Below are 18,921 nucleotides of genomic sequence, written 5' to 3'. Positions count from 1 at the left end.
CCTCTTCTACTGCTGGACTACTGTAGCACCTGCCCCTCAGAGCTCTGCTCTTGTGAGAAGAACCATGGGAGAGACACCAATTCCCTACCCTGGGCCTCCCATTACTCCCACTGACATTCTAATCTTCTAGAAAGCTTTTTCAAAAGAAAAAAAAAAAAAAACTCTAACATTTATCCCTTAATTATATTTATGTTGTCCACAAATAATATACAGAAGTATCACATCAACATATCAAAATAAAATATTAAAGTGAGAATTTTAAGAAATTTTCTGTAAAAGTAAGCATCTACAGAATTTTGCAATTCCAAGTAATTAGCACCAAGGTGCTTCCTTATTATTCTATTTTACAGAGAGTTGGTTGTAACTAAGTGATAAAGGAGAGAAAAGTGTGTGTGTTTGCATCTACTTTGTTTTCACGCATGCATCATGATGTGTCATTTGACAGCAGCCTCATATTAAAGCATTTTTTACCAAAGACTTGAAAACCTCCAGAAACATTCATTAGCAGCTATTCTGATGATGCTGACAGGCTTTCAACCTCATATTCTTACCGTATTAATCTAAAGATATTCATGAGTACTACCTGACATTACATTATCCATGGGCCTCTTTACAGAGGAAAGCAACTACAAACACCAGTGCATTCCATACTTCCCTGAGATGGAACTGCACAGGCAGACCAAGAGCTCTATCTCTGTACCCCAGGAATAGAAAGGAACAGAGACAGGAGAAAACCAGCATTAGCCAAGTGTTCACTATTTCTTTTATTCCTTATTAAACCCTACAGATCTGCCTGCACTGCAGGAGATCCAGGTTCAATCCCTGGGTTGGGAAGATCCCCTAGAAAAAGACATGGCAACCCACTCTAATATTCTTGCCCAGAGAACCCCATGGACAGAAGAGTCTGGTAGGCTACAGTCCATGGGGTCACAAAGAGTCGGACACGACTTAGTGACTAACACACACACACACAAACCCTACGAAGTACTTTGCCCAGATTGCTAAATGTTTAATTGCCCCAGGATTCAGTCTTTGGAATCCCTGACTTTCTAGAAAATTTTATCCATTCCTATGGCTATAAATACCAACTCCTAAATTTATATCTTCAAACCCAGGCTTAGTTAAGCTCCCAACTTTTATATCTGTCTTCTCCATGTCACCATATGACTGTCTCAAATTTAACACATCCCCCACCAATCTCCTTCCTTCTCCTTCCCAGATTACTATTTGACTACTTGCATTCACAGTTTTCTAATTGTTTAGATCACAAACATTCAAATCACTCTGGACATTTCTCTTTTTTCACATCTCACATGTAATCTATCAACATATCCTGGCGTTTCTTTCTTTGAAATATTTCCAGAATCCAATTACTTTTCACTCGTCAACCAGCAAGGACCCTGAATTAAGCCATCTTTATCTGAATTATTACAACTGAGACCTCCGTGTTTGCTTGTTCCCGTTTATTCTCCACACAGCAGCCAATGTAATTGTTTAAATTTCAAGTCCTGGCAGGTTTTTCCTCTTCTCAGAATTCCCAAAGGCATTACCATGCAGAAGGCCCTGTATGATCTGGCGGCCACCCCATTTCTGATTTCATTTCTCATCATTTGCCTCCTTAATCCCTCAGCTATTATTTCAAGTTTTGAAGTTATTTTTCCTCCCTGTGAAGTACACTCCCCTTAACACTCCTGTGTGTCTCTCCCTCATTTCCTTTATGTCTCTGCTCAAATGACACCTTGTCAGAGATTCTCCATCACCACACTATCTAAAATAGAACACCCTTCCTAGGCACCCTCTGTCTCCTCTATTCTTCTTCCCTTAGCTTCTTTTTTCAAGGAAATATTTGTCTTTATAAATAAATGTATGTATGTATATATACACATTTGTTTATTATGTATATATATGTGTATATGTGTATTTATAAGTAAATATATGAGGGGGGGTGTGTGTATAAAGTTCAGGGCTAGATGTGATCCTGGACCATACATATATATATTTTAATGAGTTGGCAAATTTAGCCATGGCCAACTTTTTGTATAGCCATGAGCTAGAAATGGTTTTTACACTATTAAAATATTGTAAAAATTAAAAAAAATAAAGATGAATAAGCAACATAAACCATATGTGGCCTGCAAAACCTAAAGTATTTACTATCTGGCCTTTATAGGAAAAGGTTGCCAGCTCCTGTATTCATACACTATCCACTAGAATGTAGTCCTGGAGGGCAGGAACTGCTGTGTTCACCATTACATCTCAGCATGCAGGATAGTGCCTGGTACAAAGTAAATGCTAAACAAACATTTTTAAATGAATGAAAACAATGAGCCTTAGTGAGGTCTTGTGATTTGTCCAGGGTCACCCAGGAACTTGATAGATGAACCAGGATTCAAGCCCAGGTCCACTTGATTCCACAGCTGGATCCTGAGAGCTTTATGCAGCAATGACTTGAGCCTTCTTGTTTTCTACCCAAAGGCTCCCCCTTAGATTATCTCTAACATGCTATCTGAGCGACTGAACTGAACGGAACTGAACATGCTATCAGGTAAAGGAACCTGCAGAATAACACAATGGAAGAGAGACATGATGTATTGCAGAAAACCTTTGATAATTACACCAAAATAACATTTACATCTGATATCAATTATATTTACTTTTGAATATTTATTTGCCTGTGGGACTTCACTGCGACATGCGGGATCTTCCATCTTTATTATGGCATGCCAGAGCTTTAGTTGCGGCATGCAGGATCTAGTTCCCTGAGCAGGGATTGAACTCCAGACTGGAGCACAGAGTCTTAGCCACTGGACCATCAGGGAAGTCCCTCAACTATGTTTAATGTGCTTTCAAAGACATCACCTCTTCTTAGCTTTACCAAGTTTCTGCATCAAGTAAGGTGTATACTACATCCTCATTTTATCTATTACAAAACTGAGTTTCAGGAAAGTTTAAAGAATTGGCTTTTACAAGTAGTGAGTAGCAGAAACAGAACAGTCCAGATCTACCCCTTTTAGTATTCAACTTTCCATTCTACCAACCAACATATAGCCCCACAACTCTACCGAAGGGCAACTGTAGTACTGTGGATATGGAGGGATTTTAAGAGATTGACATCACACATTACTAACTTCTAAGAAACCAGAAGTACTGCATTTTACTTGGAGTTTTATGATGTGCAAGAGCACCTCAGCTATAAACAGCCAACTACCAACAGTTATAGGCAGCAGGCAAGTCAGAACTTTGAAATGAAAGCAATAAGTAGAATGATCTGCTTGACCATATCTTGGACTTTTATTGGTGTGACAATAGCACAGGGATTTTGAGCTGCCAGATGCATGATCATCTTAAAGAAAGAAGTCAAGAAAACTGACAATTATCTCAGCTGACACTAATACCCACAGCTGTCATCTCCTGAACTGGCTGCTATGTCTAAGCAGCCATCCATTGAGGCAGCTGATTTTAGAGCTCAGAATATTTGCCTGAGAAATTATGTGTGTTTCATGGATGCCAAGGGCCAGCTTTTCTAACTTTGTGAATGCCAGTGGTGGTGTGCTTTTATTCAGGATAGAGGTCATGATGCCACACCCTGGAATTAACTTGAATCTGACACACAGCTCTAAACTAGTCAAGATACCAGCTCAGGATGTGACAATCCAATTTCAAATGTCTGTTTCTGTTCCTATGAGTTCCCTTACACTTTGTTAGACCATGTGATAATTTTTTTTTTAATCTAGGAAACGTAGCCTCTATAAACAACAGCAACTGAGGCCACTGTACTAGATTTTGTCCATTTCTCACCTCTTCACTCACTGTAATAGAACACTACTCACTATAATATAGCAACTTTTAGAAAACTAAAATGAAAATGAAGTGTCATTTTCAGTGTTGAGATATGCAGGGGTTTTAAGAGTTAAATAGTTATGATTTTTAAGTCAAATATAATAATTATATTATAAAGTATTGCTTGGCTAGAAAATAAAATTACAATATTTCTCCAAGTAATTTCTATGAAAACTTGGGTAAGAAAAATTGGCAATCTACAGTATTAATGACAGATGGACCATTTCTTTTGGTCCAACTTTAAACTTATGCCTCTTTGTAAGAGAAATCTCTCAATTTCATTTGGAAGTAACATTAGTAGTTGTAATGAAGAAAATGGGACCAAGGGTCAAATATTTTACCTGAGAATCCCCCTTGTCAAAAACACACAACTTGAAAAGTAAGTCAAAGTCAGGTATTGGGTATCTTCTATGTACTTACTGTACTGTTTGGTGTGATGCTAAGTTCTTATATGGTATCTGGATACTTACGTGCAGTATTCCAAGTAAAGCTGGTATAGGGGAACTGTATCGTTGAGGGCTCTGTATTTGTATTGTTTTAAACAATATAACATATATCTTTGTTCAGACTTGAGAAAGAGATCCAAGATCTTGAAAAGGCTGAACTGCAAATCTCAACCAATGAAGAAGCAATATTAAAGAAACTGAAATCAGTTGAGAGGACAACAGAAGACATAATAAGGGTGAGCATTAGCCGATTTGAAAATTATGACTCCCTCCCAAAATGATTTCACAAATAGTATATAATTCTTCAAAGTATATTCACATTTAGAATTTATTTTTAAACTGTATTAATCATGGAGAATTCTTTTCTCTTATAGTCTGTGAAGGTGGAAAAGGAAGAAATATCAGGAGGTATGTCTTGAGCAGTCTATGTTATGTCAAGCTAAGATATTTTTTGATTAGCCTGCTGAAATTTTTCTCTATTGTAAGTATATTCTAAATGTATTTTGAATTAATATGAATTTTACAGAGTCAGTTGAAGACATCTATGCTAATATCCCCGACCTTCCAAAATCCTACATACCTTCCAGGTTAAGGAAGGAAAGAAATGAAGGAATAGAAGATGACGAACAAAATAGAAAAGGTATATGAAAACTTTGTCTTCGATGGTAGGTTCTCAAATTCATATTTTACAATATCATATATTAGCAACTTGCTGTAACATCCTATCCTTCCAGGTTAAGTAATGGTCCATTTTACAAAGTTCCATGAGGTAAGTCACTTGTATAAGTAGCAACAATGGGGTTATAGTATTTCTTTCATGCATTTTATTCCTCAGCAAACTAGGTAAGGACAGGGAAGATAAAGACCTAAAGGAGACAAGAAGCTCTTGAAACAAAGCTCCCTTGCTCAAAAATATCTCTTCCAACATATTCTGTGTAGTAGACATTAGAATAAGATTAAATGAATGAACAAAAGTATTCTCCCTGAGGTCAGGCATTTGCCGCTATGTGAGAATGGTTGCATGAAACTAATGTCAATGGCCTAGGGAAAATTAAGGCTTGTATAGGGGCAGAGAGGGAACCTTTGAATTTTAGAGTGAAAGAGAAGTGATGCTTTACCTTCAGGGAGCAATCATTCATTCATTCAACAAATACTCAATGCCAAGCTCAATGCCAAGCTCAGTTTTCACACTAGGAACACAGTAGTGAATAAAACAGCAAAAATCTCTGCCCTCATTCTAAAGGAGAATAAAAGCTGACATTCTAAGGGAGACAATAGATTAAAAATTAGGTAAATAAATGAAATATATTAGGAAGCGAAAATGCTAAAGGGAAGACTAATGCAGAGAAGGTGGAAAGGGCACATGTGGGTGAGTGTATTACAATTTTAGTTGGGTAGCCAGGGAAGGCCAAGAACCACCGGGCTGTGAGGGAAAGATGAAATGCAAGATGTCTCCAAAGAGGAAGATGGGGGACACAAAAACAGTCAGTGCCACATTGTTATGCTGCCCAGGATCCCGTTAGCTTTACTCTGCTAGTCACAATCCTGGCCATTAGAATCTTCCCTGAAGGAGGAAATGGCAATCTGCTCTAGTAATCTTGCCTGGATAATCCCATGGAAAAGGAGCCTGGTGGGCTACGGTCCATGGAGTCACTGAAAGTCAGCACAACTGAGTGACTGAGCATGCATACATGCATCGAGATCATGCCAGGGCCATGAAACAGATTTCAGTTTCCCCCAAATCAACCATTTCCGTTCAGTTGTTTTAATACAGCTGATACTGCTCTATTTTTAGCCCTTCTTCTTAAAAGTGGGAGTGAAAATGAAAAGAAACATAAGGCAAAATGAGAAGCATGTGATTCTAGCCTTCTTCCTCCCTCTTCAACACCAGTTCAATATTTAACCACCTCTTAGCTATGAAAACTTTAGAACACACCTCTCTAATTTCAACACATTGCAGGGCTGTGCAGCAAGGGTGTAGCATAAAATATACCTTGCTCAGCCTTTACCAACAGTAATGCACAGAGTAACATATTCTTCCTTATTAAAAAGAAAACTCTGATTCTTCCTACTGAGCAATATAAAAGAATGTAAATCTGTTGTGTCAGATTTTCTCATTAGAAAGGGAACATCTTTTGGTTTCCTAGTGAAAATCCTTACCATTTGGAACAATCAGCTTCCCTTCTTCAGTCTTTCCCATTTTTTAGTAATTTCATACATCCTTGCACAAAATCCCATGTCATTAAAGTTTTAGTCTTTATATATTTAATGAATAAATCAGAAATTTTAAAAAGATTTCTCATAAAAGAATGTCAACAGGTATACTGGACATAAACACTATGAAAGCAAGTTACTTTACAACAGGAAAAACTGACTAAATCGGAGATCAAATTTGTCTCTCAACAGCTTTGTATGCCATGGAAATCAAAGTTGAAAAAGACTTGAAGACCGGAGAAAGTACAGTCCTGTCTTCAATACCTCTCCCATCAGATGACTTTAAAGGTACAGGGATAAAAGTTTATGATGACGGGCAAAAGTCGGTCTATGCAGTAAGCTCTAATCACAGTGCAGCATACAATGGCACCGATGGCCTGGCACCAGTTGAAGTGGAGGAACTTTTAAGACAGGCTTCAGAGAGAAATTCTAAATCCCCAACAGAGTACCACGAACCTGTATATGCCAATCCATTTTGCAGACCTACAACTCCACAGAGAGAGAAGGTAACTCCTGGACCAAACTTTCAAGAAAGGGTAAAAATTAAAGCTAATGGACTGGGTAACGATGTGAATGGATCCATACACAACATGGACAATGGACTTGCAGAGGAGAGAGGTAACAATGTCAATCACATCAGCCCAGCTCGGCCGATACCTCATCCTCGATCAATGATTCAGCAAGCAGAGGAGATGCCCCACATCCAACAAAAGAGGCTGATGACTCCTTGGGAAGAACCAAATGTAATGCAGGACAAATATACTCCCTCTCCAAAGTCAGGACTGAGTCCCAGCAGAGCACTAGTTGAGAAGTCAGAATGCCAGAGTTCTTCACCCCCTTGCCAGGAGGATGAGAAAGACATTAGATATAATATTGTTCATTCCCTGCCTTCTGACCTGGATGAGAAAGAGCCCGTGACAATGATATTCATGGGGTATCAGCAGGCAGAAGACAATGAGGAAGAAAAGAAGCTTCTGACTGGGTATGATGGGATCATCCATGCTGAGCTGGTTGTGATTGACGACGAGGAGGAGGGTGAAGGGGAAGCTGAGAAACCAGCCTACCATCCCATAGCTCCCCACAGTCAGGTTTTCCAGCCTGCCAAGCCAACACCGCTCCCGAGAAAGAGAGCAGAAGTCAATCCCCATGAAAACACAAACCATAAATCTCCCCATAAAAACTCCATATCCCTGAAGGAACAAGAAGAAAGCTTAGGGAGCCCCATCCACCATTCTCCACTGGACGTTCAGATAGCAGGCGATGGGACTGAGGATCCATCCTTAACAGGTAACAGACATGACAAGGCTTGTCACTGCTGTTTAGTCATGTGACAATCTTCTCTTTGCGTTGTTACCAAGCCTTTTTGCTCTCAGCTTTTTCTGACGCTTCAGAGACTAACTGATGCTAAGATTGTTTTATTAATGTTGATATGAGTTATTATTATCATAATCGAAGTGATTAAGTCACTTCAAAAGAGAAAGTGAAACAAAAATTTGTTGCCTTATTTAGGCATTGCATTGATTGACCTTAGTAACTTGAAATTCGTTTTCTGCCATGGCATGGTACTGTGTATGGATGTGTTTGAATCACTATCACATTGTCATCAATATTAGATCTTTTCCCAGAAGAAATGAAGCCAGCCCTTTTTTTGTGCCTCTTTGTGGTTTAGATTTCCTACTTAAGTTAACAAATTGCCTTAATTTTGCAAGAAAAAAACACAAAACAAATTTTATTTTTAGTGTGATATTTTATTACTTTGCTATATCTTGTTTCTCTACACTTTTATAATTTTATTAACTTTATGTCCTTCATTTTTCTACATTTTACAAAAGGTATCAGTTTATTCTACATTATAATATTTATGTCACATAATCTTCCCTAACTTAGACATTTTATTTTTTTATTTTCTAAATATTTGCATTCCATACATTCTCATTCCCTTAAAGTTTTATAGCTATCTAGCTTTTTTAGTATTGAATAGAAAATAACACTTTTTCTACAAGTGATAGCTCATCAATTTTAGATTCTTTATTATCACTTGAATATTATATTCTACTTATTTATGAACAATAAATAAAAATATGATCAAACTAAATATAATAGTTGTACTTACAATTCCTAAAGACATAAATTATCCAGACATAAGTACTGGATCTGTGAAAGGGATAGTAATTTTAAATGTTCTAATGAGAGAATTCCCATTAAAAAGCAGTAACTATTAAGTCCCAGCTTATCCAGCAATCAAAGAACCTGATAATCTTGTAGAACTGTGGTAGGAACTAATTGGCAGGACAATTCAGGAAGGATTTTTCCTCTGTAACCCAGCAACCTAGTCTTAGGTTGCCAATGATACAATAAAATGGACCTCTTCCCTTTTTATTAAGTAGTTCAATTAGGCATACCAACTGTAAATTTGATTATCTGAAGAATTTCTAACCTATTAGTAACTGTACACTTACATTATCTACCTAAATCAGAGTTTAATGGTGTGTCCCCACAAAAGAAACTTACTAAAACTAAAAGTTCTTCTGTTTTGAGAATGAGCTTTGTTTATTGATCTCATTTTGCATCTTAAATCCATTTTTTAAAGAACAACATAGAAAACTTAGAAAAGAGGAACACACCCTTTATGGTCAAGAGCAGTGACATTACCCACTATAAAACCTGCTATTTTTTAACTTGGATGTTAGCCAACTCCTCCTGAACTCCCTTATTCCTTCTCCCCTACTCGTATCAACACATTTACCACAGAGAAAAATGTAGGAAGTGACTAATGTTTCCAGACAACACTAATCATGCCATTGAGCTAAAATAATGAAAACAGGAAGACTTTTCCAGACAAAGTAACAATACAAAGTTATGTTCTATCAATCAAAGCATCTTATAAACAGAATCCTCCAAATTCCTTGCTTTCTATCATAATACTGTTTTACATTCTTGTTTTCCAATTTAGCATGTGGATTACAGAACTGGTATTTTTAAATGTGTGTTAAAAATAAGCATATCATATTGACCTCAGGGTCATCCATACACATAGAATTTATAGCCACCCATGCATTTTAATTTCACAAGCACCAAGTAGGTTAAGCTTCTCTCTATCCCCCTTCCCCCAAAATGCATATTGATACTTGGAAATCTACCATTTAATTCAATTCCTTTATTTATGGTATAGATACCCTACTAAATATAAACATTCCTAGTAGGCACAGTAATAGTTAAGAACTATAAGTCTCTTTTCATTTGTGCAAATGTTATTATCAAAGTCTTATCTAAGAGCAATTTTTAACTTGGAAAAGAGCATGAAGGAGAAAGAAAGATGGAGAAAAGTGGAACCTGGGGATCCTAAAGACCAGATTTAGTTAAAACTTTGAACAGGATGAGATATGACAAGAAAATTTAGGCCAAGTTACATCCATTTGCTAAAGTAAGTATAACACAGGGTCATGTTTAAAATATCTGGTTCAATGCCAAATACATCCACCAATGAGTGGCCATGTAATGTTTTACTGGGACTTTATTACTATCCCCACCAACTGAACAATTGGCTCCCTTTGGTAATCCTCACCTACCTACTTTTGTACTTCTAGCTCTGTTCTCCCCTCTTATAGATGTCAGTGGTATTTCAGAATAAATAGGTAGAGAACCTCAGCTCCAGGGGATTCACAAGCTACTGGTGCCAGAATTGCCAACCTGTGGCAACCATTAGAAGCCAAGGGATACTGAAAGTAAGGAAGCAAGCTCTCTTCTGTCAAGCTAAAAACAATCAAAACTGTGTCTGGATTGCCATAGGGAGAAGAAATAGAGATCAGAGAAGAATAGAAAGGAAAAGGAAAAAGAGAGGTGATAAGTCAGGTTTTTTTAGCTGCTATACCAAGGGGCTTTCTCATTGCCTGTCCCCACACAGCTACTTGGAACTCACTTACCATAAGCCTAAAGAAAGAAATAGCAGAGTCTAACAATCTAGAATTCTTTTTTTTTTTTTACCTTAAGAAATGGGACCGTGAGCTACTGGATTGCCTCACTGCTGAGGATGCAGACATCCAGGATGTCCTGTAACAACTCATTGACGGTCTATAGCAACTGGGTAGGCCTGCTTCACTGAATCTAAGTTGAGGAGCAGTTGTAGGGAGGAGACTTTGCCCTTGCCTTAAAAGAGACCTTCAAAAAGTCCCTTAAAATGGACTTTGCCCCTGCTCTTATTTTGGTACAGGAAAGGTAATGGTCCAAAGACTCAGAGTAAAAACTATGAAGATTTGCCTTCTGCCTTCAGTTTGCTTCTTGATGTGGAGGTACACTCCCATCATCAGGTTTCACCATCTAACATCTCCCAGCAATTGGGACCCTCTTCCTGGCTACAGAGCAAAGGAAAATTATCTCAGCTGGTCCTAAATTCAAGGAAATATTCTTGATCTTGCCACTGAAAATAATCATTTCCCTTAAAGTTTCCAGGCAAATAAAGCTCTTTGGTTTCATTTAAATGACAACATTTCATATAAGTATAGTGACAACATAATTGACCATGGTCTTGTTATAGTGTTGGATCCCAAACTTTCCCGTATTTGTGAAAAAGAGCTTCTTAGAAATAGGGTCACTTCATTTTTCAATACATAACTAATATATAACTGTGAAATGAGAGAATATGATTTCCTTTTTGCTTTTTTTTTATTAAGCAAAATTTTTCAAACAGCTAAATAGCTGGTGCTTGGGCAATATTACACCTAAATGCAATGATTGGTGCCTTGAAAGCATCTCTCGACTTTTGGAACATGACTGAGGCAGCTATAATCAGGTCTTAACTATTAAGAGCATGATACCAGTGTTACGAATTTTAAATCAAATTTTAAAAATGGTTTCTATACCTAATACATCATTAAGAGTGAAATATTCTCAAAAAGATAAATTTGCCATTTGAAAGTACTTCTATCTTGACAAAGACATTTCATAATGACTCCAACTCCTAATTACTAGTTCACATTGTTTCATTATTTTAAAAATGTGTTCTTGCCATTCTATACCTAAGGATGAAGCCCCTTTCAACAACTAGATTTGATGAGTTAAAAAATAACCCAACCATTATGAATTAGGGCTTATATCAATGCCTTTTTCTTTTTGTAGAACATAGCTCAGAAATATGCACAAAACACAGTTGTTGACCCATAGCTATTTATCTATGGCTAATACTGTTAATGTGCACTAGTCCTGTATTTACTCAACTTATGCTGTGTTTGCTTTATTAATATTTGTAGAAATAGGTTCCTTCTAGTTCTGAACCTGCTTCTTCCCTAAGTTAACCATAGCTTATTATTTCTACTATCTTTTTATGCTACTAAAACAATGCTCACATTGTTGGATAAAATCATCTGAGGTATGTTTCAAACTTTCCTGCAATCTATGAAATGGTCATTTAGAGTGAAAATTAAAGCTTTTTATAACTCTTTATTTTTTTCTTTATTTTACAGCATTAAGGATGAGAATGGCAAAGCTGGGAAAAAAGGTTATCTGAGAGGTGTACCATCTACACAAACATCCATTGAAGAAGAAACTCAGAAACATTTGCAGATTTCTCTTCTGGATATTTTGTTTCTTTTCCCTAAGATACAAAAAAATTATAATTATAGCCATATTATGCCATGTGGATAAGCAGTAGTCATTATTTGAAAAAATTCCAAAAAATGCTGGGGAGAACAAATGCTTAACTTTTCCAGTTACTTGATATAATTCAGTGGAGGGGAAACCAACATATTTTTATTGTATTGATACCAAAGCATTTCTAATAAGAGCTTGTTAAATTTACAAATAAAGGTATTTAAAATAGCCCAACTATATTTTATTAACTGACATTGTAATTTTGCTAACACAAAGACTGAGAGATTATAGGAAGTCACTGTGCCTTATCACAGAAATATTCATCTTCAACTCTGACGAGTAAATGTGCCATCCCAAGGCAACAAGGACTCAGGCAACTACATCCCCTGTCAAGGAACAATTCAATTGAGACTTAAAGCTCTTTGCATACATTTCAAAGGTGCATGCAATAATTATCCTCTTATTTGGGGACTGGATTTAGATTATTAGTGTACATGACTTTAAAGTTGATAACCAATATGTTCGTTCTTCTTGAAATATCTTCTTTCATTCATTTCAATGTGAATTCCAGGGTACAGAGACTGATTATGGCCCAAGGCTGTTGGATGGAGGACTTCTCAAATTCTCAACACAAATCTGGTCTAATGTTTGACCAGTTCTTACAAATAAGTCAGAATCCTAATGCTAAAACTTACTAATAAAGTGTACCACACTTAATTCCTAAGTATTTTTTGCCAAGATGTTAAATCATGATTTGAAGGATACTCCCATAACAGTTCTCTCCTACTCTACCTTCTTATTCTGTCTTCTATCCAACAAGCCTCCAAAATCCACTCAAACACATCTTTCCTTGGATCCCCAGTGCAAATTACCTAGGCCCTGCCAAGTCTTTGAGTGAATAGTCTGTTTTTCTCTCTCAGGGAAAACACTGAATTTCCCTGGTAAGTCCATGATGAAATTATCTTAGCTACTGATGTGGAGGTAATGAGCAGTAAAAGAAGCAGATCCTGATGAGGACAAGAATTTACCTGGGGAGCATCAACCTCAGATGATTTGTTTGCAAAGGGCAGTTTTTCTCTAAGAGGAAAGAGCTCCTCAGCTGGCCTGAAATGTTCTGGGAAACCTGAAGGGTCAAATTTCAGAAGCACTTTCACAGAAACACCCCTATTCCAGGTCCAAGGGTACCATTCCTTCCCTTCATGCCTTTGGCTTTAGCATAAATGACGTGTCAAATCTGCACATTCTTTTGTAGCTCTGTCATGCTTGTGAATAAATCACTGGGTTTTGCTCTTGTATACAAAAATTTACTAGAACACTGCTTAGCACCAAGGAAGTGGTCAACAAACAAATGAATACAGTAAACAGTTCAGAAGGGGGAAGATGTAATCTACAAGGGGAGGCTTTGTAACACCAGTTGGTCTTAGGCAACATGAGCCAGAATCTGACTGGCAGATCATCTAGCCACTAACCATGAGTCATGGACCAGGGCTTGTATGTAGAAGTTGCCCAGCATAGCCAGAAGGTGTGGGAGGCAGGAGCTGCCTTTTGCCTGGGGATGAAGCTGGAGTTGCTGTGAAACTGGCTCTCAGGTAGGCAGGATGGGGCTTGAGTGCAAAGCTGGAGCTGGTCAGTCAGAGCTGCTGAGGTGAGACTGGGCCATCCACACACCCATCCACTGGTCCCTGTACTCAGTGAAAAGGAGGGAAAACTGGAAAATGGAAGTGAGGTGCTTTCTTGCCCTTGCAGCATCCCTCCAGTACTCTCTATTGACAAAGTGTAACATGGGCTGCCCTGGTGGCTCAGACAACAAAGAATCTGCCTGCAATGCAGGAGACTCAAGTTCAATCCCTGGGTTGGGAAGATCCCCTGGGGAAGGGAATGGCAACCTACTCCAGTGCTCTTGCCTAGAGAATCCCTTGGACAGAAGGGCCGGAGGGCTACAGTCCATAGGGTAGCAACGCGTCAGACACGACTAAGCGACTAACACTTTCACACCTTCTACAATTGCTTCAGCTGGCAAAGGAGAAATGCTTACATAACAAAACAGGACAAAGAAGGTGGATATGGAGATGAGGCATTAAATGATAAAGATAAAGATGAGGCATTAAACTGGCACTGTCCAGCCATTTTTCTACTCAGCTTCCATATTTATCCTTCTACATATATTCAACTATTCAAGCAACTAAAAAGACAACTGTTTTCATCTAATAAGAGACAGTTATCCTTTATACAAAGAACTCACCTTCTCCCGGAGATGAGGAGACACATGCTCCAGAGTTGTTTTATCTACAGTCAACTATATTCAACATTATTTCAAAGAACAGCTTTAGATTAAGAGAAAAATTCAGAGGATAATATAAAGTTCCCATATACTCCTCACCCAGTTTCCCCTATTATTAACATCCTACATTCATATGGTACATTTGTTATAACTAATGAATCAAAAATGATACATTATTATTAATTAAGGTCTCATAGTTTATTCCGGAGGAGGCAATGGCACCCCACTCCAGTACTCTTGCCTGGAAAATTGCATGGACGGAGGAGCCTGGTAGACTGCAGTCCATGGGGTCGCTAAGAGTCAGACACGACTGAGCGACTTCACTTTCACTTTCCACTTTCCTGCATTGGAGAAGGAAATGGCAACCCACTCCAGGACCTGGAGAATCCCAGGGATGGGGGAGCCTGGTGGGCTGCCATTTATGGGGTCGCACAGAGTCGGACACGACTGAAGCGACTTAGCAGGAGCAGCAGCAGCATAGTTTATTCAGATTTCCATAGTTTTTACCTAATGTACTTTCTCAATTCCAAGATCATATAAGGAAAACCACATTACTTTTAGTTGTCATGTCTCCTTAGGCTCCACTTGGCTATGACTGTCTTTCAGACTTTCCTTTTTTTGTATAAGTTTGACAATTTTGAAAATTACCATCCATGTATTGTGTAAGATGTCTCTCTACTGCAAATTGTCTGATATTACTTTCCTGATTAAGCTGAGGTCATAAGTTTGTGAAAGGAAGACTAAAGAGGTAAAGTGCCATTTTTATCAGTTCATGTCAATGATACATACTTTCAACATGATTTATCACTGTTAATGTTGACCTTGATAAACTGGCTGATATAATTTAGTCAGATTACTTCACTGTAAAATCATTCCTTTTTGCTGTCTGCATTGGCAGGAAGTCACTACGCACAGCCCACACTTAAGTAATAGGAAGTTAGGCTCACTTTCCTTGAGGACAGAGTATCTGTATCAATTATTTCAAATTCTTCTATACAGATTTGTCTATTATCCTTCATTTGTTGATTTATTCAATCATTAATTTAAATCAGTACGGGCTCATGGATGTTTACACTACTCTTGAGTTACTTACTGAGTTCTCAATATATTAATGCTATAATCAATTAAGAAGAGTCTATCTCAAAAAATAAAAAGTAGAGTCTATCTCTGATGATACTCTTTGGCTGGAAACAGACATTTTTCCTTCTCAAGCTTATTATTTCATGCTATGCTTTTTTCCATTTATTTACTTTCAACCTATCCGTCCCTTTATATTTTAATAAATCATATCATGGGTTTTACTTTTTTATCCATCTGACCTTCTCTGCTTTTAATTGGAGTTTTTAGCCCATTAACATTTAATGTAATTATTAATGTGGTTGAATTTTGGCCTACAATATTATTACTTGTTCTCTCTTTATCCCCACTGTGTTTTTTTGTTTTGTTTTGTTTTTGTTTTTTTGCTCCTGTATTTTTCTTTTCTAGCCTTTAAATTAAATTATCTTATGGAGAAGGAAATGGCAATCCACTCCAGTACTCTTGACTGGAAAAGCCCATGGACGGAGGAACCTGGTGGGCTGCAGTCCATGGGGTCACGAAGAGTCGGACACAACTGAGGGACTTCACTTTCACTTTTCACTCTCATGCATTGGAGAAGGAAATGGCAACCCACTCCAGTGTTCTTGCCTGGAGAATCCCAGGGACGGAGGAGCCTGGTAGGCTACCGTCTCTGGGGTTGCACATAGTCAGACAAGACTGAAGTGACTTAGCAGCAGCAAATAATTTTGAGATTTTATATCATTTTTTCCGCTGGCTTCTTATATATGTCTTATTTTTTATTTCTGTAAGAATTACAATATACATCTTGAACTTTTCACTTAGAACTAACATTGTATAACTTCATATAAAATGCAGACACCTTTCAACTGTATGAGTCCATTATCTCTTGCCATCCCTTATGCTAACTTGTTATATGCATTATATCTGCATACATTATAAACCCCACAAAAAAATGTAGACTGTTTTTTGCTTTAATCAGGCATATTTGTTATAAAGAACTTAGGTCATAAAAGTCCAAAAGGGATTTTTTATTTACTAATTGTTTATCATTTTGAGTTTTCTTCATGTCTTTCCCAGGGTCCAGCTGTCATTTCTCTTCAGTCTGAAGAACCTTTTGCATTTTGTAGTGCATACGTGCTAACAAATTCTCTTAAATGTCCTCTCATTTCTGTTTCGTTCTTGAAGGATATTTCTTCTGCAACTAGAATTCTTATTGACTTTTTTTCTCTTTTGGATGTGATTCCACTCTGTCTGGGCTCCATAAGATGCCTGTGCTGTGCTTGTGCTCAGTTGCTCAGTTGTGTCCAGCTCTTTGTGACCCCACGGACTGTAGCCCACCAGGCATTTCTGTCCATGGATTCTCCAGGCAAGAATACTGGAGTGGGTTGCCAGGATCTCCTCCAGGGGATCTTCCCAACCCAGGGATTGAGCCCCGGTCTCCTGCACTGCAGGAAGATTCTTTACCGTCTGAGCACCAGGGAAGTCAAATGTTAACCAAATCATTGTTCCCCTGTCTGGAATGCTTAATTTTTCTCTTTCTGCTTTCAAGACTTGCTCTGTAATTTTTGCTTTCAAGAGTTTGACGATGATTTGTATAAGCAGGACTGTCGACATTCTCCTGCTTGAGTTGTTTTCCTGCATCATAAATCAGTAAAGTTAGGCCTTTAGTAAATTTGGGGATTTTCCAGTCATTATTAACTTAGTTCCTCCTCTCCTGAGATAATACTGAAGATGCTATCATTAACAGGCCTTGGGATTCTGGTCATTTCTCTTTCCGAAATTTTTCCTTATTCTTTTAGATAGCTGCTTTTTGAAGTTTATCCTAGTTTTCTGAAGGAAAGTCTATTTTGCAGGATCTTAGCCATCACTGGCAGTAGAAATCACATATTTAGAATGTGTGGGTTCAGGAAATTCTTATTCCCAGAACTTGATTACTATGTCTTAGCATCTGACTGGGAATCAAAAAATTTCTTTAGGTTCTTGCAAGAAATCCAGTTCAGTTCAGTTCAGTTGCTCAGTCATGTCCGACTCTTTGCGACCCCATGAACTGCAGCCCACCAGGCCTCCCTGTCCATCACCAACTCAGAAACCCAGAGTACAGTACAATTTCTTTTATATGTGAATAAGAAGACATATTAATGTGAATTCTTTTACATGTGAATGTAATATGAATTTATTTTACATGTGAATAAGAATATCATATGAAGACAATATACTTCTAAAGATATGTTCTAGGAACTACCTCTCCTTTAAACTAAAGCTACATAACCAGGCACAATATAAAATTACATTAACTTATTTGATAATGAAATAAGAAATTAAGCTGATAACAAATTTAAGGCCAGCAAAAGGTATAATCCAAGAGTTGTAATTAGATAAATTATTTGTTTTACTAGGGAGAAATTCACAAAAGATAGAGTAAGCATTTTAAAGTAGCATTTCTTATATTCACAATGTTGTATGACCACCACCTCTATCTATCTCCAAAACATTTTCCTCACCCCAAAATAAAACCTTATATCCACTAGGCATTTACTCCCACTCCCTCCTCTATTCCCTCCCCTCAAGGCCCTGGCAATCACTACTCTGCTGTCTCCATGCATTTACCTATTTTGGATATTTCATAATCATAATATGTGACATTTTGTGTCTGATTCACTTAGCATAATAGTTTTTTGTTGTTTGTTTGTTGTTCCTCTTATTCTAGTCCTTCAATGTCTCTGGTAGCCATGGAGAAGCATATGTTTTGAAGGTTCATCCATGTGACAGCACATATCAGTATTTCATACATTTTTTATGGCCAAATACTATTTCATCGAATGTATGTATCACAACTTTCTTATTCATTTATCTGCAGATGGGCTGTTTCTATCAATTGACAATTATGAATAGTATGCCTATAAACATCAATTTTTTATTGTGATAAAATATATATGTAACACAAAATTTTCCATTTTAACTACTTGCATGGATACAATTCACAATGTCATCATCACAAGTAAGCATCACCACCGTAAATCTCCAAAACAACTTCATCATCAACAGAAAATCTGTATCCATTAAACAATAAGTCCCCTTTCCTCCCTCCCCACAACCCAGCCCCTGGCAGTCACCATTCTACTTTATATCTCTATGAATATGATTAGTCTGGATACTCCAAGTAAATATTACATACTAGCTGTCCTTTCTTGTCTGGCTATTTCACTTAGCATCATGCTTTCAAGGTAAACATCAAATCTTTTACCAAATAACAACTACACATTTCATAGCTTAAAAGCTACCAAAGTTTAACACTGTAATCAAAAGCAATGACATCATCAACAACCTGTTCAAAGTATCTTTTGCTGGCACCACTTCATTTCTTCCTCACAACTTCCCTGTGAGATGGGCTTTACAGATGAAGGCATGAGGCTCAGAGATGAGTGACTTGCTCAACAACATGAGTCTCATAAACCAAACGTATATATTCAGGTCTTCCAATTCCACTCCCGAACT

The 18,921-nt window shown here is 37.5% G+C and overlaps 1 protein-coding gene across 1 annotated transcript in view; it reads left to right on the top strand.

Annotated features, from left to right (window-relative positions):
• Positions 1–12,314, top strand: part of PALMD (palmdelphin) — a 59,750-nt gene extending 47,436 nt beyond the window's left edge. The window contains exons 4-8 of the mRNA XM_061411103.1: positions 4,408–4,522; positions 4,661–4,694; positions 4,813–4,926; positions 6,693–7,787; positions 11,960–12,314. Of these exons, the coding sequence (XP_061267087.1) occupies positions 4,408–4,522; positions 4,661–4,694; positions 4,813–4,926; positions 6,693–7,787; positions 11,960–12,003 (1,402 nt within the window). The 3' untranslated portion in view covers positions 12,004–12,314. The remainder of the gene's footprint in view (positions 1–4,407; positions 4,523–4,660; positions 4,695–4,812; positions 4,927–6,692; positions 7,788–11,959) is intronic.
• Positions 12,315–18,921: the final 6,607 nt, after the last annotated feature.

Source organism: Bos javanicus, chromosome 3, assembly GCF_032452875.1.
Source record: "Bos javanicus breed banteng chromosome 3, ARS-OSU_banteng_1.0, whole genome shotgun sequence".
NCBI classification, from domain to species: domain Eukaryota; kingdom Metazoa; phylum Chordata; class Mammalia; order Artiodactyla; family Bovidae; genus Bos; species Bos javanicus.
Note: the sequence above shows the minus strand (reverse complement) of the source record. Positions and strands in the feature narration are given on the sequence as shown.